Genomic DNA, 19,330 nt, shown 5'->3' with positions numbered 1-19,330 from the left:
CAGCCTCGTGTGCGGGGAGAGCGCTGAGCAGCCGGGGCAGAATCGCCCCTTCCTTCCCGCGCCCGTCGCGGTCCCCACCTTTATTCTGCCACCGCTTAGCTCCTGGCTGAGTCGCAGTCTGGCATCCACCACCCTTTTCAAGTCTCTCTGCAGACGCCGTCCGAAGTCTCTGAACATTGTGGAGCCTCCTGAAAGAACGACGTTCTAGAAGGCAAAGCAGAGGTTTCCTGGGGTGAGTCGCCCGCCCACAAAAACTGCCAGGGGAACAACTTGTAGTGACAAGGCAGGGAAATGTGGACACTGACTGGGCATTTGGTAATTCTGTGGGATTATTATCAATACTTTTAGGTGTGATCACGGTACTGTGGTTATGTTTTTCTTAAAGCGTCCTTATCTGTTAGACATACTTTCTGAAGTACTTATGAATGGAATACAATGTCTGGGATGAGCTCCACAATAATCCACGAAGAAGGAATGTGTGGGTGACAGGTACTTGCGCTCACTGCAGACACCACGTCCCCCACCCCCTGACCAGCGGACCAAACCCTACCCGGAAGAAGACGGCTTGCCCAACGCTCCTGGCAGCTGCCCTGTATCGTGCTGTGAAGGCTGACTCTCTCTAGGGACAAGGCTTTCCTGCTCTCGAACGGAACCCGAAGACGGGGCTCAGCAAAGCCAGAGCAGTGCTGTCTCTAGGACGCGGGGCCGAGTCCGGCTGCCTCCCAGCGGCCTGGCTGCAGGGGTGAGCCTGTCTGCACGGCTCCTCCCCCCGCCCCGACTGCTGGGATCTGGCTCTGCCCACCTCCCCTCACAGGCTGCTCACCTCCTCACCCAACGCCACGGCCAGGTCTCAGCCTCCCCTGGTGACCTCTCAGCATCACCAATGGGGCTGCCAACAACCTCCCATTGGCTGCTGCAGTTTTCTTTCTCTTTCTTCACTGCTTCTTGGCTTCCGTGATGGTTCATTCTACACGTCAGCTTGGCCTGCCTGTGGCACCCAATTTAACTAACACGGCGCCAGGCGTTGCTGGGGGTTTCTGCAGATGTGGTTAACAGGAGTGTCCCTCCACAGCGTCCGTGGGCCTCATCCCGGAGCAGAAGGGATGGGCCTCAGACTGCGGTCCGCTCCTGCCCAAGTCCCGGCAGCCGCCTGCCTGTGATTCCGGACTGACCAGGCTGACGCCAGCCAGTGGCGTACTGACCCTGACACAGACATGGAGGCCGAGGAGGGGGAGGAGGTGGAGACAGTGCAACCACCTCTGCTGCTTGTGTCTCTGGAGAACCCACTGACAGCTTCCTCTCTGCCCGTCCCTAAAACCTGACCTTCCAGCAGGCCCACGTCTTCCTGTCCTGTCCCTGTGACGGCCACCGGAGCACGATGAGGACCCAGACCTTCCTCCTACACCTCGTCGTGACCAGACCTAGCACCCACGACTCCTCGACGGGCTCCTTTCTCTGCACGTCCTAGTTAGTGACACCCCTCCTAGATGAGCATGTAAAAACCCTGAATTTCCCTATCAACACATCACAAACACTGCCTGGCCTCTCCACGTCTTCCTCCGAGTCCGCCGCCACCTCCCTCGTGGGCATCGTCCCGGGCCGCCCACCCAACTTGCTCCTGCCCCTCTGGCTCCCATCCACTTCTGGGGTGCAGCTCACACGCTTCCCTAGCCCCACGTGGGATATGTCACCTCCCTGCAAAAACCCAATGCCCTCAGTTTGGTAAAACCCAACTCCACGCAAGGCCCTCCCGGTGCACCCACTTAGTACACGCAGCTGCCAGCACCCACCAGTGCACAGTCCGGGCCCCACCCCACCATGCCCATTTAATAAAGGCCTGCGGGGGCCATACTCCTTCCAGACCCACATGCTCTCCTCTCCTTCACCCGGGGGTGGAGACAGAGCATTCCCTTTGACCAGGAAGCGCCACCGGCCGCCAGGGCTCAGTGGATCTGAGCTGTCCCAGTAGCCAGTAGCCACACATGGCCACTTGGGTTTAAATGTAAACAGCCCTGGCCAGGTAGCTCAGTTGGTTAGAGCATCACCTCCAGGCGCCAAGTTTGCAAGTTCGATCAACCAGTACCCTGGCCAGTGTGGCTCAGTGATTACAGGGTCAGCCTGCATGCCGAAGGGTCTCGGGTTTGATTCCCAGTGAGGCGCAAGTACCTGGGTTACAGGTTCAATCCTAGGCCTAGTCGCAGCATGTGCAGGAGGCAACCAATCAATGTACCTCTCTCACATTCATGTTTCTCTCTTTCTTTCTCTCTCTCTCTCTCTCTCTCTCTCTCTCTCTCTCTCTCTCGCCTCTACTCTCTCTAAAAATCAATGGAAAAAATATCCTCAGATGAGGGTTAACAAAAAAAAAAGAACCAATGAATGCATAAATAAGCAAAACAACAAATCGATGTTTCTCTGTTTCTTTATCTCTCAAAATCAATTTAAAAGATTTTTAAATACAAAAAATAAAAAAAATAAAAGTTTTTAAATAACATTTAAAAAATAAATTTAAAGTAAACAAAAGTTTACAGGCTGTCCTGCACTCACCCTAGCCCCGTTCTGAGGGCTCAGTGCCACATGTGATCATGATGACGCAGTAACCGGCACAAACGCTGCATCACTACCAGCACTGGCTCGACGGCCTGCCCAGGCGGAGGAGACGCCACCTGCAGTCCCCGGCGCCTGCCCCACGCACACTCCATGTGGGTGCTGTCCGTGCCCCACCATGAGGCCGGCCTGGGCAGGTGCTCAGGAACCTTTATTCAGCGTGGTCAATGCAACGCCATCACTCCCTACAATGACCTTCTCCACACGGCAAGTCCCCGTCAGCTGTTAGCGCCACTCTTCCCTCCCCAGAAACACACAGTCCTGCTGTGCGTGATGCTCCGCAGGAAGCACCGAGGAACACGGGGCACAGGAGCGGAGGCGGCTGGTGCGCACAGCTCCGGGGCCTTCTGTCCTCCACCCCACCAGCGCAGCCATCTCAACTGTTCACCTCAGGCTTCAACCAGGACTTCACCAAATAAGAAGGCCTATTTTGAAAAGAGTTGAAAACCCCCAACGATATCTTAAAATATGTATTTTTCTCTCTTAAATATTAAAGATATTTGAACTCATTCAACATGAAGAATAAAGAATAATATATATAACTCCTTTACTTTGCCACCTGCTTCTCTGATTTAAAATGCCTGAGCATAATTATATATCCAATTCAAGCAATTTTGTTATAGAAAAGTCATTCCTTGAACTATTTCAAAATGTATTTACATAAACAATAAAATTTTAAAAAATAAAATAACCCACAGAAAGCTTAAAAAAATGTATTTACATGTGCTTGACAAACATAACGAATAAGAATTTTTAACAGCTCTTGGCCCGCCCCCCAGTGGTTTCCATACCTTCTATGCCTGGCTCCACCAGAACAGACTTCTGAAACCTCTGCCTGCTCACCTGCTCTGTCTGGGTTAAGGCCCCGCCCCCTGGCCCAAGCCCCTCCCCGCTCTGCAGGCCAAGCCCTCAAGACTCAGCTCAGTCTGCCCCTTCTCTCAATTACCAAACTTTGCATGGCTCATTTGAGTGACATGTGGCCTGTAGTGGTTCCCATTAGAATTATTTCAGTACTAGAGGCCTGATGCACAAAGATTCGTGCGAGAATGGGCCTTCCTTCCCCTGGCTGCCGGCACCACCTTCGCTCCAGCCAGGAGCCGCCTTCCACCTTCCCACGCTGCCCAGAGGCCCAGAGCAGCTGGGGCAGTGCGGAATGCCTGTGTCGTCACCATGGCAACGACTCGGCGCCTGTGTATGCAAATTAACTTGCCATCTTTGTGGGGTTAATTTGCATACTCACTCCTGATTGGCTGGTGGGTGTCGTGAAGGTATGGTCAATTTGTATCTTTCTCTTTTATTAGTGTAGATTATTTTTAGCTTTTTTTTAAGGTCTAGAGGACAAGAACCATCTCTCCTACACACTTAAATCCCCTGCTTTGACTATGATCGTGTTGTGGTCTGTCAGGTGCTCGGATATCTGAGGAATAGAACTCAGGAATGAAGACATGCAGTTCCATAATAAAGCAACTCAAAACCGGCCCTGCCCACAAGAACAGCACAAAAGCAACTGAACACCAAGATGAAGCCAGCTGCTACCAGCGCTACCAGTTTAGCTGCACATCACAGTCACCCAGAAGCTCCAAACACCCGGACCCAGGCCCAGCCCGACCACACCAGCTTCTCTGGGGGTGGGACCAGGCATGTGTCCACTCTGACACTCCTGAGGGTGATGCCCGCAGGCAGCCAGGGCTCAAGCAGCACCTGCTCCTGGCAATGTCTTGGCCTTTGGGGATGTCACAGCCCTCTCACACATGAGCCCCTCCAGGCCCCACCTCCCTACAAAGAGGCTGTAGACAGCCTTCTTATCTACAGGCCAGACTGGAATAAAAATTAGGGTATGACTACTTTCTTCTGAAAAACAGACTTCTGCTTTTCTCAGGATTCTAAGGTTTCAAAGCCACCTTTTATTCTCACTCCTCCACCACCAGCCTGAGCAAGGTGCTAACTCACAACGAGGCATCAGCTGCCATCACAGCGCCCACGTGAGCCTCCTCTGACTCCCCCACCTCGAGAACCTGCACGAGGGGTCCAGATGAGTCTGCAAATGCGGAAGTCCTTACTGGCCGGTCTCCCAAACAGCAGACCCTCAGGCACCAAGGCGCTGGTTCAGAACTCCCTCCTGCTGGGTTTCTGGGGTCCCACTACAGCCAATTCAGACATCACAGCTGCTGTAAGAGGCTGTGGGGACCACAGGGCAGCACATGGTGACAGGGGCCCAACCGGCGCCTGCTCTCATGGAGGGTGCCTCACCTGTCTGGTCAAAGCTCAGCAGGGCTCAGCCCCCTTGACACTCATAACTTCCTTTGGGCCTGGACCATGCTCCCTACTTCCTCCCTGGTCCACTGAGTGCTTTGTCTTTGTTCTGTTTTGTTTTTATGCTTTTTTATTGATTTCAGAGAGGAAAGGGGAGAGACAGACAGACAGACAGACAGAAACATCAATGATGAGAAATAATCCGTGATTGGCTGCCTCCTGTGCGCACACACACACACACACACACACACACACACACACACACTAGGGATAGAGCTAGCAATCTGGGCATGTGCCTTGATCGGGAATCAAGCCATGACCTTCTGGTTCATAGGTCGATGCTCAACCACTGTGCCATACCAGCCAGACCACTGAGTGCCTTGTAAGCCCAGGAAGGTACCTGTGCAACGGATGAGAGTGGGCCTGGCAGGAAGAAGAACATCAGTAGCAGGAAAGGAATGACAATACCAGAGTGACAGGAGAGGAAGGGCAGGCCTAGGACAGGTGAAGGAACCAGTCAGAGCAGAGGGCAGCGTGTTCTGCAGGAGGGTGTCTCCCACCAGAAGAGGGTTCCAAACTAAAAACCCACCAACCCATACACCTGTGCACGTCACAGAAGTTCAGGCGGATCTTCTTTCCATGACAAGCTCACACCCGCTGGGAGGAGGAAGCCCATCCACCTACCTGTCCAAGGAGAAAACCCTCACCCCATCATGAGCAACTTGTAGCCACTGACAGAAGTCCATGTCCAGTAGGACAGAGGGAAGACCCCGGATCACACCTGCTCCTCGCTCTCACGGACACGAAGACCCCGGATCACACCTGCTCCTCGCTCTCACGGACACGAAGACCCAGAGGCCCACACCTGCTCCTCGCTCTCACGGACACAAAGACCCCGGATCACACCTGCTCCTCGCTCTCACGGACACAAAGACCCCGGATCACACCTGCTCCTCACTCTCACGGACACGAAGACCCAGAGGCCCACGCTCGCTCTCACAAACACGAAGACCCCGGATCACTCCTGCTCCTCGCTCTCACGGACACGAAGACCCAGAGGCCCACACCTGCTCCTCGCTCTCAGGGACACGAAGACCCAGAGGCCCACACCTGCTCCTCGCTCTCACGGACACGAAGACCCAGAGGCCCACACCTGATCCTCGCTCTCCCGGACAAGAAGATTCAGCTAAAGCTGAGATTTAAGAAGTGGGGAGAACAAGATGGACTGTTTCTCTGAACCTCAATATCCAGTCTTTCTTCAGTTTGCCCTTCTTGTGGATTTTATTGGAGGACATTCAAGGATATGCAATAAATAAAAAGAGAATTATAATTATTTTCACCCATAAAGAGCTATCTATATAGAAAAAAATTTCCAGTAATAAAAATAACACTTTTTAACTATAAAACTTCAAACGATTTTAAAAGACAAAAAGTAGAAAGTAAACGTTATCCATCTGCCACCCCCAAAGACCTTTTATTTAAGAGGTTGGCATATGCAGAATCTTGTCAAGATGGCGGCATAGGTAAAGGTGCTACTCGCATCCTCCCACAACCACCTCAAAATTGCAACTAAACTACAGAACAACCATCATTGAGAACCGCCTGAAATCTGGCTGAACAGAAGTACTATACTAAGAATATAAAGAAGAAGCCACATGGAGACTGGGGATCAACGGTGGAACAGATGAACCAGAGGATCAAATCAGCGGTTTGGAAGATAAGGAAGCAGGAAACACCCACTCAGAACAGCAAAAGAAAAAAAGAATCCAAAAAAATTAGGATAGTACAAAAAGCCTCTGGGATAACTTCAAGCAACCAACATTCCCATCATAGGGGTGCGAGAAGAAGAGCAAGTAACTAAAACCCTATGTGAAAAAATGAGAAAAACTCCCCTTACCTGGTGAAAGAAAGACTTACAAGTCCAGGAAGCACAGAGAGTCCCAAACAAGATGAACCCAACGAGGCCCACACCAAGACATATTAATTAAAATGCCAAAGGTTAAAGACAAAGAAATAAACTCAAAGCAGCAAGAGAAAAGCAGTTACTGTATTTTCCGGCATATAAGACGACTGGGCATATAGAAGATTTTCCTGGGTTAAAAAGTCGTCTTATACGCCGGAAAATACAGTAGTTACCTACAAGGGAGCACCCATACGACTGTCAGCTGATTTCTCAACAGAAACTTTGCAGCCCAGAAAGAATTGGCAAGAAATATTCAAAGTGATGAATAGCAAAATCACTCTACCCAGCAAAGCTATCATTGAAAATTGAAGGACACATAAAGAGCTTCCCAGATGAAAAAAAAAAACACAAAAAACTAAAGGAGTTTCTCAACACTAAACCAGTATTACAAGAAATGTTAACGGGTCTTCTTTAAGAAGAAGAAAAAAAGACCAAACATATGAGTAATAAAATGACAACAAATACATGTCTATCAACAATTACTTTAAAAGCAAATGGATTAAATGCTCCAATCAAACGATATATGGAGGCTGAATGGATAAGAAAACAAGACCCTTACATACGATGTCTATAAGAGATCCATTTCAGATTGAAAGACACACACAACTAAAAGTAAAGGGATGGAAAAACTTATTTCAAGAAAATGGAAACAAACAAAAGCTGGGTAGCAATACTTATACCAGACAAAACAGACTAAAACAAAGGCTATATGACAAGAGACAAAGAAGGACCCAGTAATTCTACTTCTGGGTATTTATCCAAAGAAACCCAAAACACTAAATTCAAAAAAACATGTGTCCATATGTTCATTGTAGCATTATTTACAATAATCACAAAGATATGGAAGAAACCTAAGTGTCCATCAATAAATGAAAGAATAAAGAAGTAGTGCATGTATATAATGGAATGTGACTCGGCCATAAAAAAGAACAAAATGTTACCATCTGTGATGGCATGGATGGACCTAGAGGGTATTATGCTAAGTGAAATAGTCAGACAGAGGAAGACAAAGGCCATATGATTTCACTTATATGTGGAATCTAAAAAATAAAATAAAATAAACGAACAAGCAGAAAAGAAACAAACTCATAGATACAGAGAATACTTTGACAGTTTCCAGGTGGGAGGGGGCTGCAGGGATGGATGAAAAGGAAAAGGATTTAAAAAAATCAAAGAATTGATACAATCAAAAAAAGTTTAGCATATATCATTCAGAACCTTTCCTTCTATAAATATGCAAACTATATTTCTATATAAAGTGAAATACTATGTGCAAATTTTACAACCTGCTTTTCTAGCTATCAGTATATTCTCACATCTTTTCATTTGCATTTACACTGATTTACCTATTTCTTTTTAAAGGCTGTATAGTATTCATCTTATAGATCAGGGGTGTGGAACGTCCGGCCCACAGGCCACGTAAGGCCTGCAAAATCAGTTGGTCTGGTCCTGCCAAGGCATTAGGGGTGAATTAATTAAATGTTTGACCAAATATAATAGGCTGATTTTTAATTTGATAATTTTGTATGCCTCTTGAATTATGTTATAAATATCCAAATGGCCCTTGGCAGAAAAAAGGTTCCCCACCCATTATAGATGAAAAATGTATTGGGCCCTCTTTCTGTAAAATGCGGCTGCCCAGATCTGAGTAAGGGAAGACGCAGTCCTGAGGCTGGGATGAGAGCATGACCCCCTCACGCAGAGGTTAATCAAAGGTGAACGAGGCTAATTGACTATCCCTTTCTGCTCTCAATATTTGGCGGTCGGCAATATTTCCTTTTATCCTATAATTACATGGATTAGCATTTTCTCAAGTTCAGAAGTCCATCCAAAGAATTTGGAAAAAAATATTACACGAGCGTTTTCTAGTTGGTTGTTTCATTTCAGGCTCTGTCTTCTTCTGGCAACACCACATTGGCACTGAACCTAAATACGCATCAAACAAAACCAGTAGAATTCATGGAAATCAGAGAGGAAGTATTGCTTTTCCCTTTCAATCAATACATATAGTTAAAAGGGTCCAATTTAAAATAGCATAGCTTGCCAGATGAGAATAAAAGATACTAGAACAGTTAAATTAATACTTCTAGTTTACTGAGTCATTCTTCCAAACATCTAAGGCATCCCCACTCCAAGAAAAAAATTTGCCATTACACTGGCCTTTAACAAATCCTGAAAGGCAGGAGGTGAAGCAAGAAAGTCTGCTATCAACGTTAATGACCCATTCTGAGGATGGTGGTCCTTAGCTGTGGAAGAGCTCGGAGCCCCTTACCCCAGCAGCTCCTACCTTGTACAGCGGACGACGCACATCGATGGGACAGTTCTGTATCACTTCATCAACAACATCTGAGATGGACTCCATAAAATCCGGGTTGGCAAACTACGTTTTATATAAATACAAAAGAAACATTACACATTTCTCTCGATAGGAAAAAACAAGAACACTTTTTAAAAAGTAACTTGAACAAATACAGAATTTACTATACCTTTAAGCACTTCACATGGGAATGAACAATACGTCAAGTGAATCTCATGTGACTGTGTGCACGGACTGATGACAACATACGTCCCCTCAAGAGATGAAATGTGGGGTTTAATGAAGGAAAAATATGAAACGGTAACAAAAGCAGACCAGCCCTGCATCACAAATATAGTGAAACATGTGATAAGACACTGTAAAAAGCATGTCCATGATGTATGTGAAATAATGAAACACTATGAATATGTAATGAGTACATAACTTATGAATACTAATTTATGAAAAAATTATTCATACAGAAAATAAAAAAACATAGTCAATGAAAAAAGGTCACTGTATGGTGGCTTTAAAATGTAACGAATGCCCTGGCCAGTGTGGCTCAGTTGGTTGGCGTGTCCTCCCATACACCAAAGGGTCATCGGTTCGATTCCCGGTCAGGGCACAAGCCAAGTTGTAGGTTTGATCCCCAGTCAGGACACGTACAGGCCAATCGATGTTTCTCTCTCACATTGATCTATCTCTCTCTCTCTCTCTCTCTCTCTCCCTCCCTCCCTCCCTCCCTCTCCTTTCCTCTCTCTCTCTAGAGTCAATGAAAAACATATCCTTGGATGAGGATTTTTTTTTTTAATGTAACAATGCCCTGGCCAGTTTGGTTCAGTGGATAGTGTGACGGCCTGCAGACTGAAAGGTCCCAGGTTCAATTCCAGTCAAGGGCACATACCTCGGTTGCAGGCTCGATCCCCGGCCCTGGATCCATGCAGGAGGCAACCGGTCAATGTGTCTCTCTCACATCGATGTTTCTCTCTCTGTGTCTCACCCCCTCCTTTCCACTCTCTCTAAAAAATCAATGGGAAAATATCCTTGGGTGAGGATTAACAAAAAAAATTTTTAGCTTATTTAACTTAGGGAATTTAATCTGAGGAAAGAGCACTGACATTCCATTTGAAACATGTTTTAAAAGTCAAAGGAAAGCCTTAATGTGCACTAGTGCTGGGAGGAGGAGGTCACATCCAGCTGCTCACCCGCTGCTCCCTGGACATGGGCAGCTTCATGTCTATTTCAATCACAGTATCAAGGGCATGAGTGGAGGAGTATGGTATTATTAGATTACAATACTGGACACGTTTTGTGCCATTTCCCACTACAAAATAGTTTTATGCACATCTAAAAAACAAGTAGCAGTTTGCAATCTACCTATTAAACACAAAGTGAATCAGGCAGGAAAATATACCAAAATATTTTTAAGTGCATTTCATTTAAACTTTAAAATGCTGCCCCTTAATTACTACTTCCACAAAAGTAATAATTTGTGGCTCCCAGCTAATGACGACAGCTGTGATTCTTACAGACAGCCCTCACACATAAGCCTTAACTAAGCGTCAGCGGGGACACGGCAGGCAGGTGTCCTGGTAAGAAACTGGATTCGGATGGAAAGGGAACGGTACATCATCCACTCTGATACAGAGGCAACTTGCACGCGGTCCTGAGAGTAGCTCATTTTCACATCAGTGTGCGATTCATTTCAATTCCATTATCCCTACTGCTCTCCAAACTTCTTCCGAACCACTCGGGGCATAATCAATGGTTCGCTATTTACAGATAATCAAGCCTACGGAGAGCAAAGGGGCACAGTCGGTCACGCAGACGGACGGCCCAGGGGCTGTCACCGTCACGGCCTGTGCTCACCAGCTGTCCTCACCGAGCCGCAGTCAGCTCGCTTTGCACACACGAGGTGGCAGTATTCCGCCATACCGGATGTGCTTCAACACAGAGAGGCAAGCACCTCACCTCGGGGTGGAAGAAAATCTCGGGGCCTAGGAACCGTTCGTAGCCCACATCCACCACGAACTTCTTCTGGTTGATGGCATTGATGCCTGTGTACTGCTTGATCCACTTCCCGGGGTCCAGGTCGTACTTGGCAAATTCCTTGACGATGTCAGGGCAAATGTAACAGTACTTCTCCTGCGTGCACACACACAAAGACGTCACCAGGCATTAACAACTAACCCAGAGCTCCGGCAAATACCCAGTCACCCAAGCATTGAACACACCCCTGAACTGAGTCCTGCCCACACACCTAACACCAATACGGACGTGCTAAGCTTCACAGTCGTCATCTTTCACACACGACATGACTACGCTTTGATGTTGGACCTGTGAAGCTGCTTGTTTCAAGGTGTCTACTAAGTATGTTGTCTCCATCACCTCTTTCTTTATTCCTCTTGGGCGCCCACATGGCACCTGCCCCGGGTACCCACTACCATGACCCTGGACCAGCTGGCCTGCACTGCAGCCCGCCCACTGAATATGGCCGCCACGGCCACCACCAGCTGTTACCCTGCTATGCAGTGACAGTACAGCACGGCCATCAGCTGCACGGAGAGTCTTCACGGCTGAGGCGCGGGATGCACGAGTGAACAGACACACAGATCCCGGCCCTGGGGCATGCGCTCTGGCTGAGAGTCCATAACAAGCCGGCGACACGGCAGGTTGTAGGTGGTAGGGGCCACAGAGAAAGAAGAGGCACACTCAGGCAGGACTGGACTATGCTGCTGCTGCTGCTGCTGCTGCAAGAGCGTGCCCGTGGCTTTCACCGTGAACCACCAGCCTAGACATGCACTGTCTCCTCTGAACCTGGCGATGCTCAGCTGGGCTCTTTGGGTGGGCACCTGTCCTTAGAGCTAACCTCTGTCAAGCTGCAGGTGGCACAGGAGTACCAGCTTCTGAAAGTCAGCTTCCTGTGGGCAGACGGCAGAGGGGGGCACCTTGTACACAGGAGCGAGACTGACAGAGCAGCTATAGATCACCATGGAGACACTCAAGCCATGCCCATTCAGGAATACGTAGGGACCCAGATGGCTTCAGTGTCTCCCCGGTGATCTGCACCTGCTGGTCCGTCCTATCCCTGCGTAGATGGTGCCCCCACCCCAAGGTGGAAGGCAGCACATGGGCACTCTTGCACCTTTTGGAAGGACCTCTGGAGGTGTTTTCTGCGATGAAGTTTGAAGTTCGCTGGACTCCCTGAAACATATTTCAATTTCATACTCGACTCTAACAGAACTGTGAGACTGGTGGGCAGGGCTTGTTTATACAAACTGTGTTCTCTGACAACAGAGTGAGCCATTCGACACAGTTAAATCTGCCAGGTGGAGACAGAAGCATCGAGCTGTCCTCAGAGGCCTGGTCAGTTTCCTGCACCTCGACTGGCCCAGGGACAGCACGAAAGGCTTCAAGGGAAGGTGGGTGGAGTGTGCAGCGCTGGACTGGCGTTCTGGACTCACACTGAGAACCCTGTGCCACGATCCACACAGCCTCAGGCCTGCTCATGCCCACAGGCCACGGCCATGCGGTAACTAACGTGGTGCAGGCACTTCTGCTCCACGCGTTCCAGGGTCTCTTCCTTCACAGAAAGAAGTGAGGCAGGAACCAACAGCAGGGCCCACAGCCACCCAGCGGGCCAGTGCAGCTCATCTCGAGGGCTTTACCAAACGAGTCTCTTTCCTCCTGACCTCTGCAGCCTCAACAGCCAGCTCTGAATTCAAGGTCAGGAGAGGACCCGAGAGCCAGTGGGTAAAGCAAATGCCACTGTGAGGACCAGAAAGCAACCTCATGAGCCATGACACTCAGGAATCTTGACAGAAAGGAACACTCACGCTCACCAGCTCGACCCCTGAGCATCAGAAACAAGAGGCTCCATTCTGATTGACATTTGTCACAGATATGGGGTGGCAAGAGAGCTTGGGTCAAATCTCCATTTTTATTTTTTTATTTTTTCACTAAAAAAAGGCAAGGAAAGGAAGAGGGGAGTTCTTGGGAAGCATTTTAGTCTAAAAATAAAGTCTATGATACTTGGCTAAACTCTCCCCAGCTGGAAAGGGCTAAGTCTCCCGGTCTGCCCGGGGCTGTGCTGTCCAGTTAAGCGTGCCCATCCGGGAAACCGTGACCCCAGGACAGCGGGGCAGCTGGCCACCTGGCTTGCCGAGCCCTGACCTACACCAGTGCACCCTGCCCTAAAACTACCTCTGTTACCCAGAGGGCCGTGCAAATGTGGGGCCATCTCTGATGCTTCCTGTCCTTCAGTCAGCAGGGTTCCCGGGAACTAAGCCGAGGAGAGCAGTGGGCGAGCCCCCCTCACTCCCACTGCAGCTCAAAGTGACAGGAGATGCTCAAGCTCACGGCACACCCACGCGAACTTCTTCTTCACAAACTAAATCCTCCTCTCTTCATCTACATAGTAGTTATCCTTGCATCCTTAAGAATCTCTCATATTTTTACTAGAAATGTAATTGTCTGTCCTGCTTTTGCAACTTGAAAAGTTCCCTTAAAAGGGTTTGTCAACTGAAATGGACATGGTAACGGACTAAACTGGTCAAGTGAGCATTTAAATATGTCCTGACAAGCCATGCTCTTTATCGAATTGATTTCATTTTAAAACTTCCTGCAACTTTTTTAGCATGGTAACTAGAGTCCAGAAAATACAAGTGGACTGTGTTTCATGATTCTAGAGCCTGGAATGAATTGTTCTGAATTGCAGTTAAGGGGGTGCAAACCACACAACAGGGATGGGAAACGAGTTTGACATTGGCCGATACCCAGGACTGCTGCTGCTAGTGCCAACCGTGGAGGGAGCTGCAGGAGGCTCAGGTAACTGGAGGCTCGATCTAATCACGCTCCAATTAAGTGAGGCTGCCCCCGTAGCGCAGGCTCAGTCTGGCCATCAAGCCGTTCTCGTCTACACTGGAGCCTCCACGGCTGACGTTCCGAGGAAGGCCTGAGCTGTCAGTTTTTCAGCCCTTACTGAACTCCAGCGGTAAACAGATCAAGACCCACATTCAGGAGAGGAAGCGGGAGAGGAAGGCAGGTGGGAGCAGGGTGGCGGCAGCAGGGAAGTGTGCAGCCCACTTCTCTTTCACCCCAAACCAGCCCATTCCCCGTCTGTTTTTACCTTAATGGCTTTTGCGGTCTCCAGTGACTGCTCAGGAGGGATTCCCACCTCCCTCTCCCTTAGCAGCTGTTGAATGAAATACGTAATATCTCTACCTGCAATCGGGATGTGTTTGATGCAGCTTCCGATTACATAACCTTCCGCCTGGGGAAGAGAGGAGGCAGAAGACTGTGTGAGCAATCCCGCCGCGCCACCGGCTCCCGGGGGCTCCTGCCCTCACGGCCCTGACACGCATTTACAGATCCCCATGTGGCTCCGCGGGCGAGGTCCTTAAAGTGACTGCATTCCCAATCCCGTTACCATGACATGCCCCCCCCCCCCCCCCAATAAGCAGCCAGAATGGTGCTTTCATCAGGAACACACTCGGAAAACCACATTCCAAAAACGGATGCTGCGTGTCAGAACCATGAATCCAACCTAACTTTGTTCCTTAACAGAAAGAGTTTTACCTATAAACTGCTAAGCCAACTGTAAGTCTACTTTTATTTAAGAATCTGTTAACATGCTTCAAGCCAGGACCTCTGTCCACAGTGCGGGGCAAATGACGCCCTGGGGTCACAATACAGAGTCAGTCAGCACTAGCACCGTGAGGGCATTTCCTAAGCGCCCAATAAACAGCCCCGAGCGTGGGGCTAGGAGTGGCTCTGCAGCTCCCCTAACACTGGGTGCCTGAGACCAGCCTTGGTCACAGTCAGACCCGCGCACTGGGGGCCTTCCTGGACCCTGGCTCTGTCTGCTGGTGCCAGGAACGGGCCACAGCCCAGCACCAGCCCCTCCCCAGCCTTCCTGAGGGGAAGACTGTCCAGGGAAGCCACAGGCTGGGGCACACCCAGCTCGCCCGACAGGGGCCGATGGTCAGAGTGGATCCCTCCTACCACAGAGTCACAGAGAAGGACGTGGCACTCCAGTCCCCAGGACAGCACTGCTTCCGTGCCCCACGCCCCGGGACACAGAGGGCCCGACAGCCACCAGGCAGAGCCACGGGAGGCACAAGGACAAGCTGCTGAGCCCCTCAGGTGTCTTTCTGATGTGCCTAACGTCTGGAAGTAAGAGAAGATGTGGCCTTCCACAGTCCAAGTTATTTGTAAAATATTTTAAGAAAGGGGAAAAAGAGGGAGATAAAAGATATGTCCAAATTATTAAAATAGCGAAGATCAACTTAAAGTCGTAAGAATATCAGCTAACACAAACCATTCACAATTATTATACTCCATGCATCACATCTAACACTTTCTAAAAGTAACCCAGCCAGTGTTTGACAACATGAGCTTCGTCTCAGATTCAAAACACTCTACACCCCCGTCCAACGACAGGCAGACAAGTGAATTAGGCTAGACCCCCAGGATGGGCTATTACGTAGCTACTAAATATTTTCACAGAATATTCAGCCATAAGAAACACTATTAGGGATAAGTCAGTATGCAAGCTATAATGTTAGGGTTATATTGTACAACCAGGACACAGAACCGGACACAGGATGTTCCAATTTCCCTGAAAACGTGCACGCATTGTGTCTAGAAACGAGCTTAGAAGGCTCTGCAACCAAAGCCCCAGTGCTCTCTGGGTAAGTTTACGGGTATTCTATTTCCTCCTTCACATTTCTCCATTTCACTCCAATTTTGTACAACATGTAGTTTTTTGGGAAAACACTGAATTATGATACAGACAAAAATGTTAAAGCGACTTTCTCTGTGGGCCTCGACACCGAGTGAACCAGCTTTCCTTTCTCCTCCTCAAGCGGATACCCGGGAGAGAGGGCAGCAGGCCCCCCGCCCCCCCCCCCCCCCCCCCCCGCCCCGCGGGTCCGTCTGCACTGGCCTCTGAGGGGAGGACCCTCGGTCAGCACTGCGCTCACGGGCAGCGGCACGGACAAGCCTCAGCCACTCCTGCAGGAGCAGGGGGTGAGACCAGCTGCGGGCTCCCAGCACAGAGGACACTGGGAGGGCGGCACGCAGTCCTGCCCGTCCCTCCGGACCTGCTGCAGAGCGCACCCCGACTGAGGGCACCTCCACCGTTTACCCTGTCCCGGCGTTCTGACCCTGAAGGAATTAAAGCACATGAGCACATCCTCGCTGCGACCTCCAGAAACAAAATGCTATTTTTCAATGAAAGTAAATGAGTTGTTTTTTAAAAAGCCCTAGTTTGCCTTTTCCACAGGCGTTGTACACACATACACCTGCACACACAGACAGCGTTCTTGTAATAAACGTGGATACCCAGTAACGGGCTGCATCTGGGAGGAGGGCCTGCAGGGGAGATCAGGAATGAGAGCCGGTGACTCCCTGGACACCCTCTCTAGAGAGTTTCAGTTTCTTTTCAAAGAACAACTTTAAACAAGTCATTTAAATAGTTTATGGGGGTGGGGGGAGAAACAGAAGTCTCTTAGAGCCCCAATTAGGAGTCACTTCTCTAACGTTCTGAAATGTAAAACCAGAAAGTGGCCCGGCAGAACACTGCAAGTCGGAAGGTGCAATCCCTCCTCCCAGCTCCTAAATACATTCTCAAGCACCAGCAGGGCCTTGTCCAGAGCAGAGCTGGTTAAAGCCACCCACTCCTGTCCCGGAGCAGAGAGAATCCTCCGGTGGCCAGGCGCCATGCTTACAAACCGATCCCCGATGATGTCTGTCCCCAGGCTCAGAAGGTGAGCAGGAAAAGCCCCCGGGGCTGTGACCCCGTGACCCCAGGGGCAAGGCAGAGTTCTGTTGACCCCACCCAATGGCTGCCGTCCCACAGCAGAAGCTAGCTGCCCCTGCACATTTAAAAATGAGAAGGCCACAGATTTTTTTCTCCTCTTATTCCCTTGTCTAAGTACAGCTATGACTTTAAAAGTGGCATTTTAAGCAGAAAAGCTTTTTCCCCTTTAATTGTTCCCTTACCTCTGTTCAGGTGAGTCCTATAAAGAGAAGCACTGACCAGGCTGCTTACCACTGGGATGGCGTGGGTGACCCCGTCCCCGCTGTCGATGATGATGCCCGTCAGCGTGCGCTCGCCGACCTGCCGAGACGTCCACGACGCTGCCAAGGCCAGCACTGCCTGGACAGGACAGAGCCGTCAGCACGGGGAGTGTCCTCAGGTCCTCTGCGCGCTCATGCTCAGGTCAAGCAATCGGTCCTTCTCACTGAGTGAGTCTAACTCTCCCTCTTCCTCCTTCACCTGCCCCCCAAAATTCAAATCCCAAACCAGACAAGGACCATGTGTACTTAAACAGGAGGACTCAAGTTTTCAATAAAATAAATCCATTTTTACCCGAAAAAAGCCAGTGAGGTGGGGATTTTACTATGGAGTCAGAGGGTGGTGTTTCTCACCCTCCGCTCCCAGTGCGGGTCCACGGACGGCTGCAGTTCACTGGCCTCACACCCGGACACTGGTTCCCCACCAGGGCCATCTGCCCCCGGGACACTGGGAGGCCTGGTGCCGTGTCTGTCACACTTGGCGAGACCCGGCAGATGCTCTTTCTAGGGGGTCAAGGCCAGAGGCTGCTAACCATCCTGCACTACACAGGAAGCCCCAACACAGAGAACTGCCCATCCCACCCTGAGGCTGGAAACCCTAGACAGAGATGAATGCGGAGTAGGGTGTGTGTAAGTATGTGTGTCTGTCCTTCTGTGTGTGTCTGTGTGTCTGTGAATGTGTCTGTCCTTCTGTGCGTTTATGTGTCTGTGAATGTGTGTGTCTGTGAATGTGTGTGTCTGTCCTGTGTGTGTGTGTCTGTGAATGTGTGTCTGTCCTGTGTGTGTCTGTGTGTCTGTGAGTGTGTGTGTCTGTCCTTCTGTGTGGCTGTGTCTCCGTGTGTTGTGTGTGTGTTGAGGGAAAGGAAAAAGGAAGAACACACAGCCTATCTCGTAACAGAGAGCCTGTGGAATCACCATGCCGTCCTGTAGATATTAGACAGTGAAGGTCCTTTGGGAATCATAAAAATAACTTTGCTTTTACCTGAACTGCAATGTAGAGTCCTGGCACATTAAAAGATTCAAACATAATTTCTGCAAGATATTCTCTATTTTCTGGTGTGTTCAGCGGAGGTTCTGTCTGTAAGAAAGCAGTCACTGTGTTCAGTATTTGCCCAGATTTCATGTAATTGCATCCGAACCTAAGAGCATGATCATCAGGATGCTGTAGAGCACCCTCCCTTTGCAGATGGAGTAACCAACGTGGTTCCTTAAACCTGGCCCGGCCCTATGAACCAGGAGGTCGGGGCACATGCCCGGGTTGCAGGCCCAATCCCCAGCAGGGGGTGGCAGAAGGCGGTAGATCCATGATTTTCCCTCATCATTGATGTTTCTGTCTCTCCCTCTCCCTTCCTCTCTGAAATCAATCAAAATGTATTAAAAAAAAAAAAAAGGAAATCTGACTGTGGGGCTCAAAACCTGGAAGATGCAAAGTAAAGACCTCTCTGAACAATGCTACTCTTGTGACCACCCAGACCAAGAAGGAGTGATGGAGAAGAAAGCTTGATCTTTGATAGCATTACACCTGAACAGCCTGACACTGAACAGACCTGCAGCAAGGTGCCATGGGCAAGAAACACCCAACTGAGACCGTGAGAGCACCCGGAGGACACCAAGGACTTCAGGTCTCAGGAGAAGGGCAGAGTTCTCCAGAGCACAGGCAGGCAGCCCTGCTTCGAGCAAGAGCCAACAGAGCGGGACAGCGGCAGACGCTGCCAAACCCCCTGCCACCAGAGCCCAGAGCAAGCTCAGACAAACGCCTTTGCCACCAGCTGCAAAACAGAACCCCAGAGAGAAGGGGCTTCACCCACACTGTCCCCCTTCCCCCCACCCCGGCCAAAACCACACACACAGCTAGTCCAGCAAGAATTCTCCTCATTCAGAGAGATGCGGAGAAACCAAGATGGCGGCATAGGTAAACACCTGAACTTGCTGCCGCACACAACCACTTCAAAACTACAACTAAAAGACAAAACGGACATTATCAAGAACCACAGGTAGGCTGGCTAAGTGGGAATTCTACAACTAGAAGGGAAGAGAAAAGCACATTGAGACTCAGAGGAGCTGCAGAAGGCAGAGGTATGGAGGTGTGCACATGGAGAGGGCTGGCAACTGAGTACGTGGCTGGCTTTCTCAAT

General features: G+C 49.6%; 1 protein-coding gene across 5 annotated transcripts in view; it reads right to left on the bottom strand.

Annotated features, from left to right (window-relative positions):
• The window catches only part of ACTR3B (actin related protein 3B), a 61,368-nt gene that overhangs the window by 3,762 nt on the left and 38,276 nt on the right, over positions 1-19,330 (bottom strand). For 4 of the 5 annotated variants that reach the window (XM_079785735.1, XM_079785736.1, XM_079785739.1 and 1 more), the window contains 6 exons: positions 18,178-18,273; positions 17,170-17,277; positions 14,245-14,388; positions 11,088-11,261; positions 9,108-9,200; positions 79-204 (listed from right to left, as the gene is read on the bottom strand). In XM_079785735.1, the coding sequence (XP_079641861.1) occupies positions 79-204; positions 9,108-9,200; positions 11,088-11,261; positions 14,245-14,388; positions 17,170-17,277; positions 18,178-18,273 (741 nt within the window). Of the gene's footprint in view, positions 1-78; positions 205-9,107; positions 9,201-9,306; positions 9,458-11,087; positions 11,262-14,244; positions 14,389-17,169; positions 17,278-18,177; positions 18,274-19,330 lie in introns of those variants that run through there. The other variant, XM_079785737.1, reaches the window with a different exon arrangement.

Source organism: Cnephaeus nilssonii (genome assembly GCF_951640355.1).
Source record: "Cnephaeus nilssonii genome assembly, chromosome: 12".
NCBI lineage: Eukaryota > Metazoa > Chordata > Mammalia > Chiroptera > Vespertilionidae > Cnephaeus > Cnephaeus nilssonii.
The sequence above is the reverse complement of the archived record's forward strand: the minus strand, read 5'-3'. Positions and strand labels throughout refer to the sequence as shown.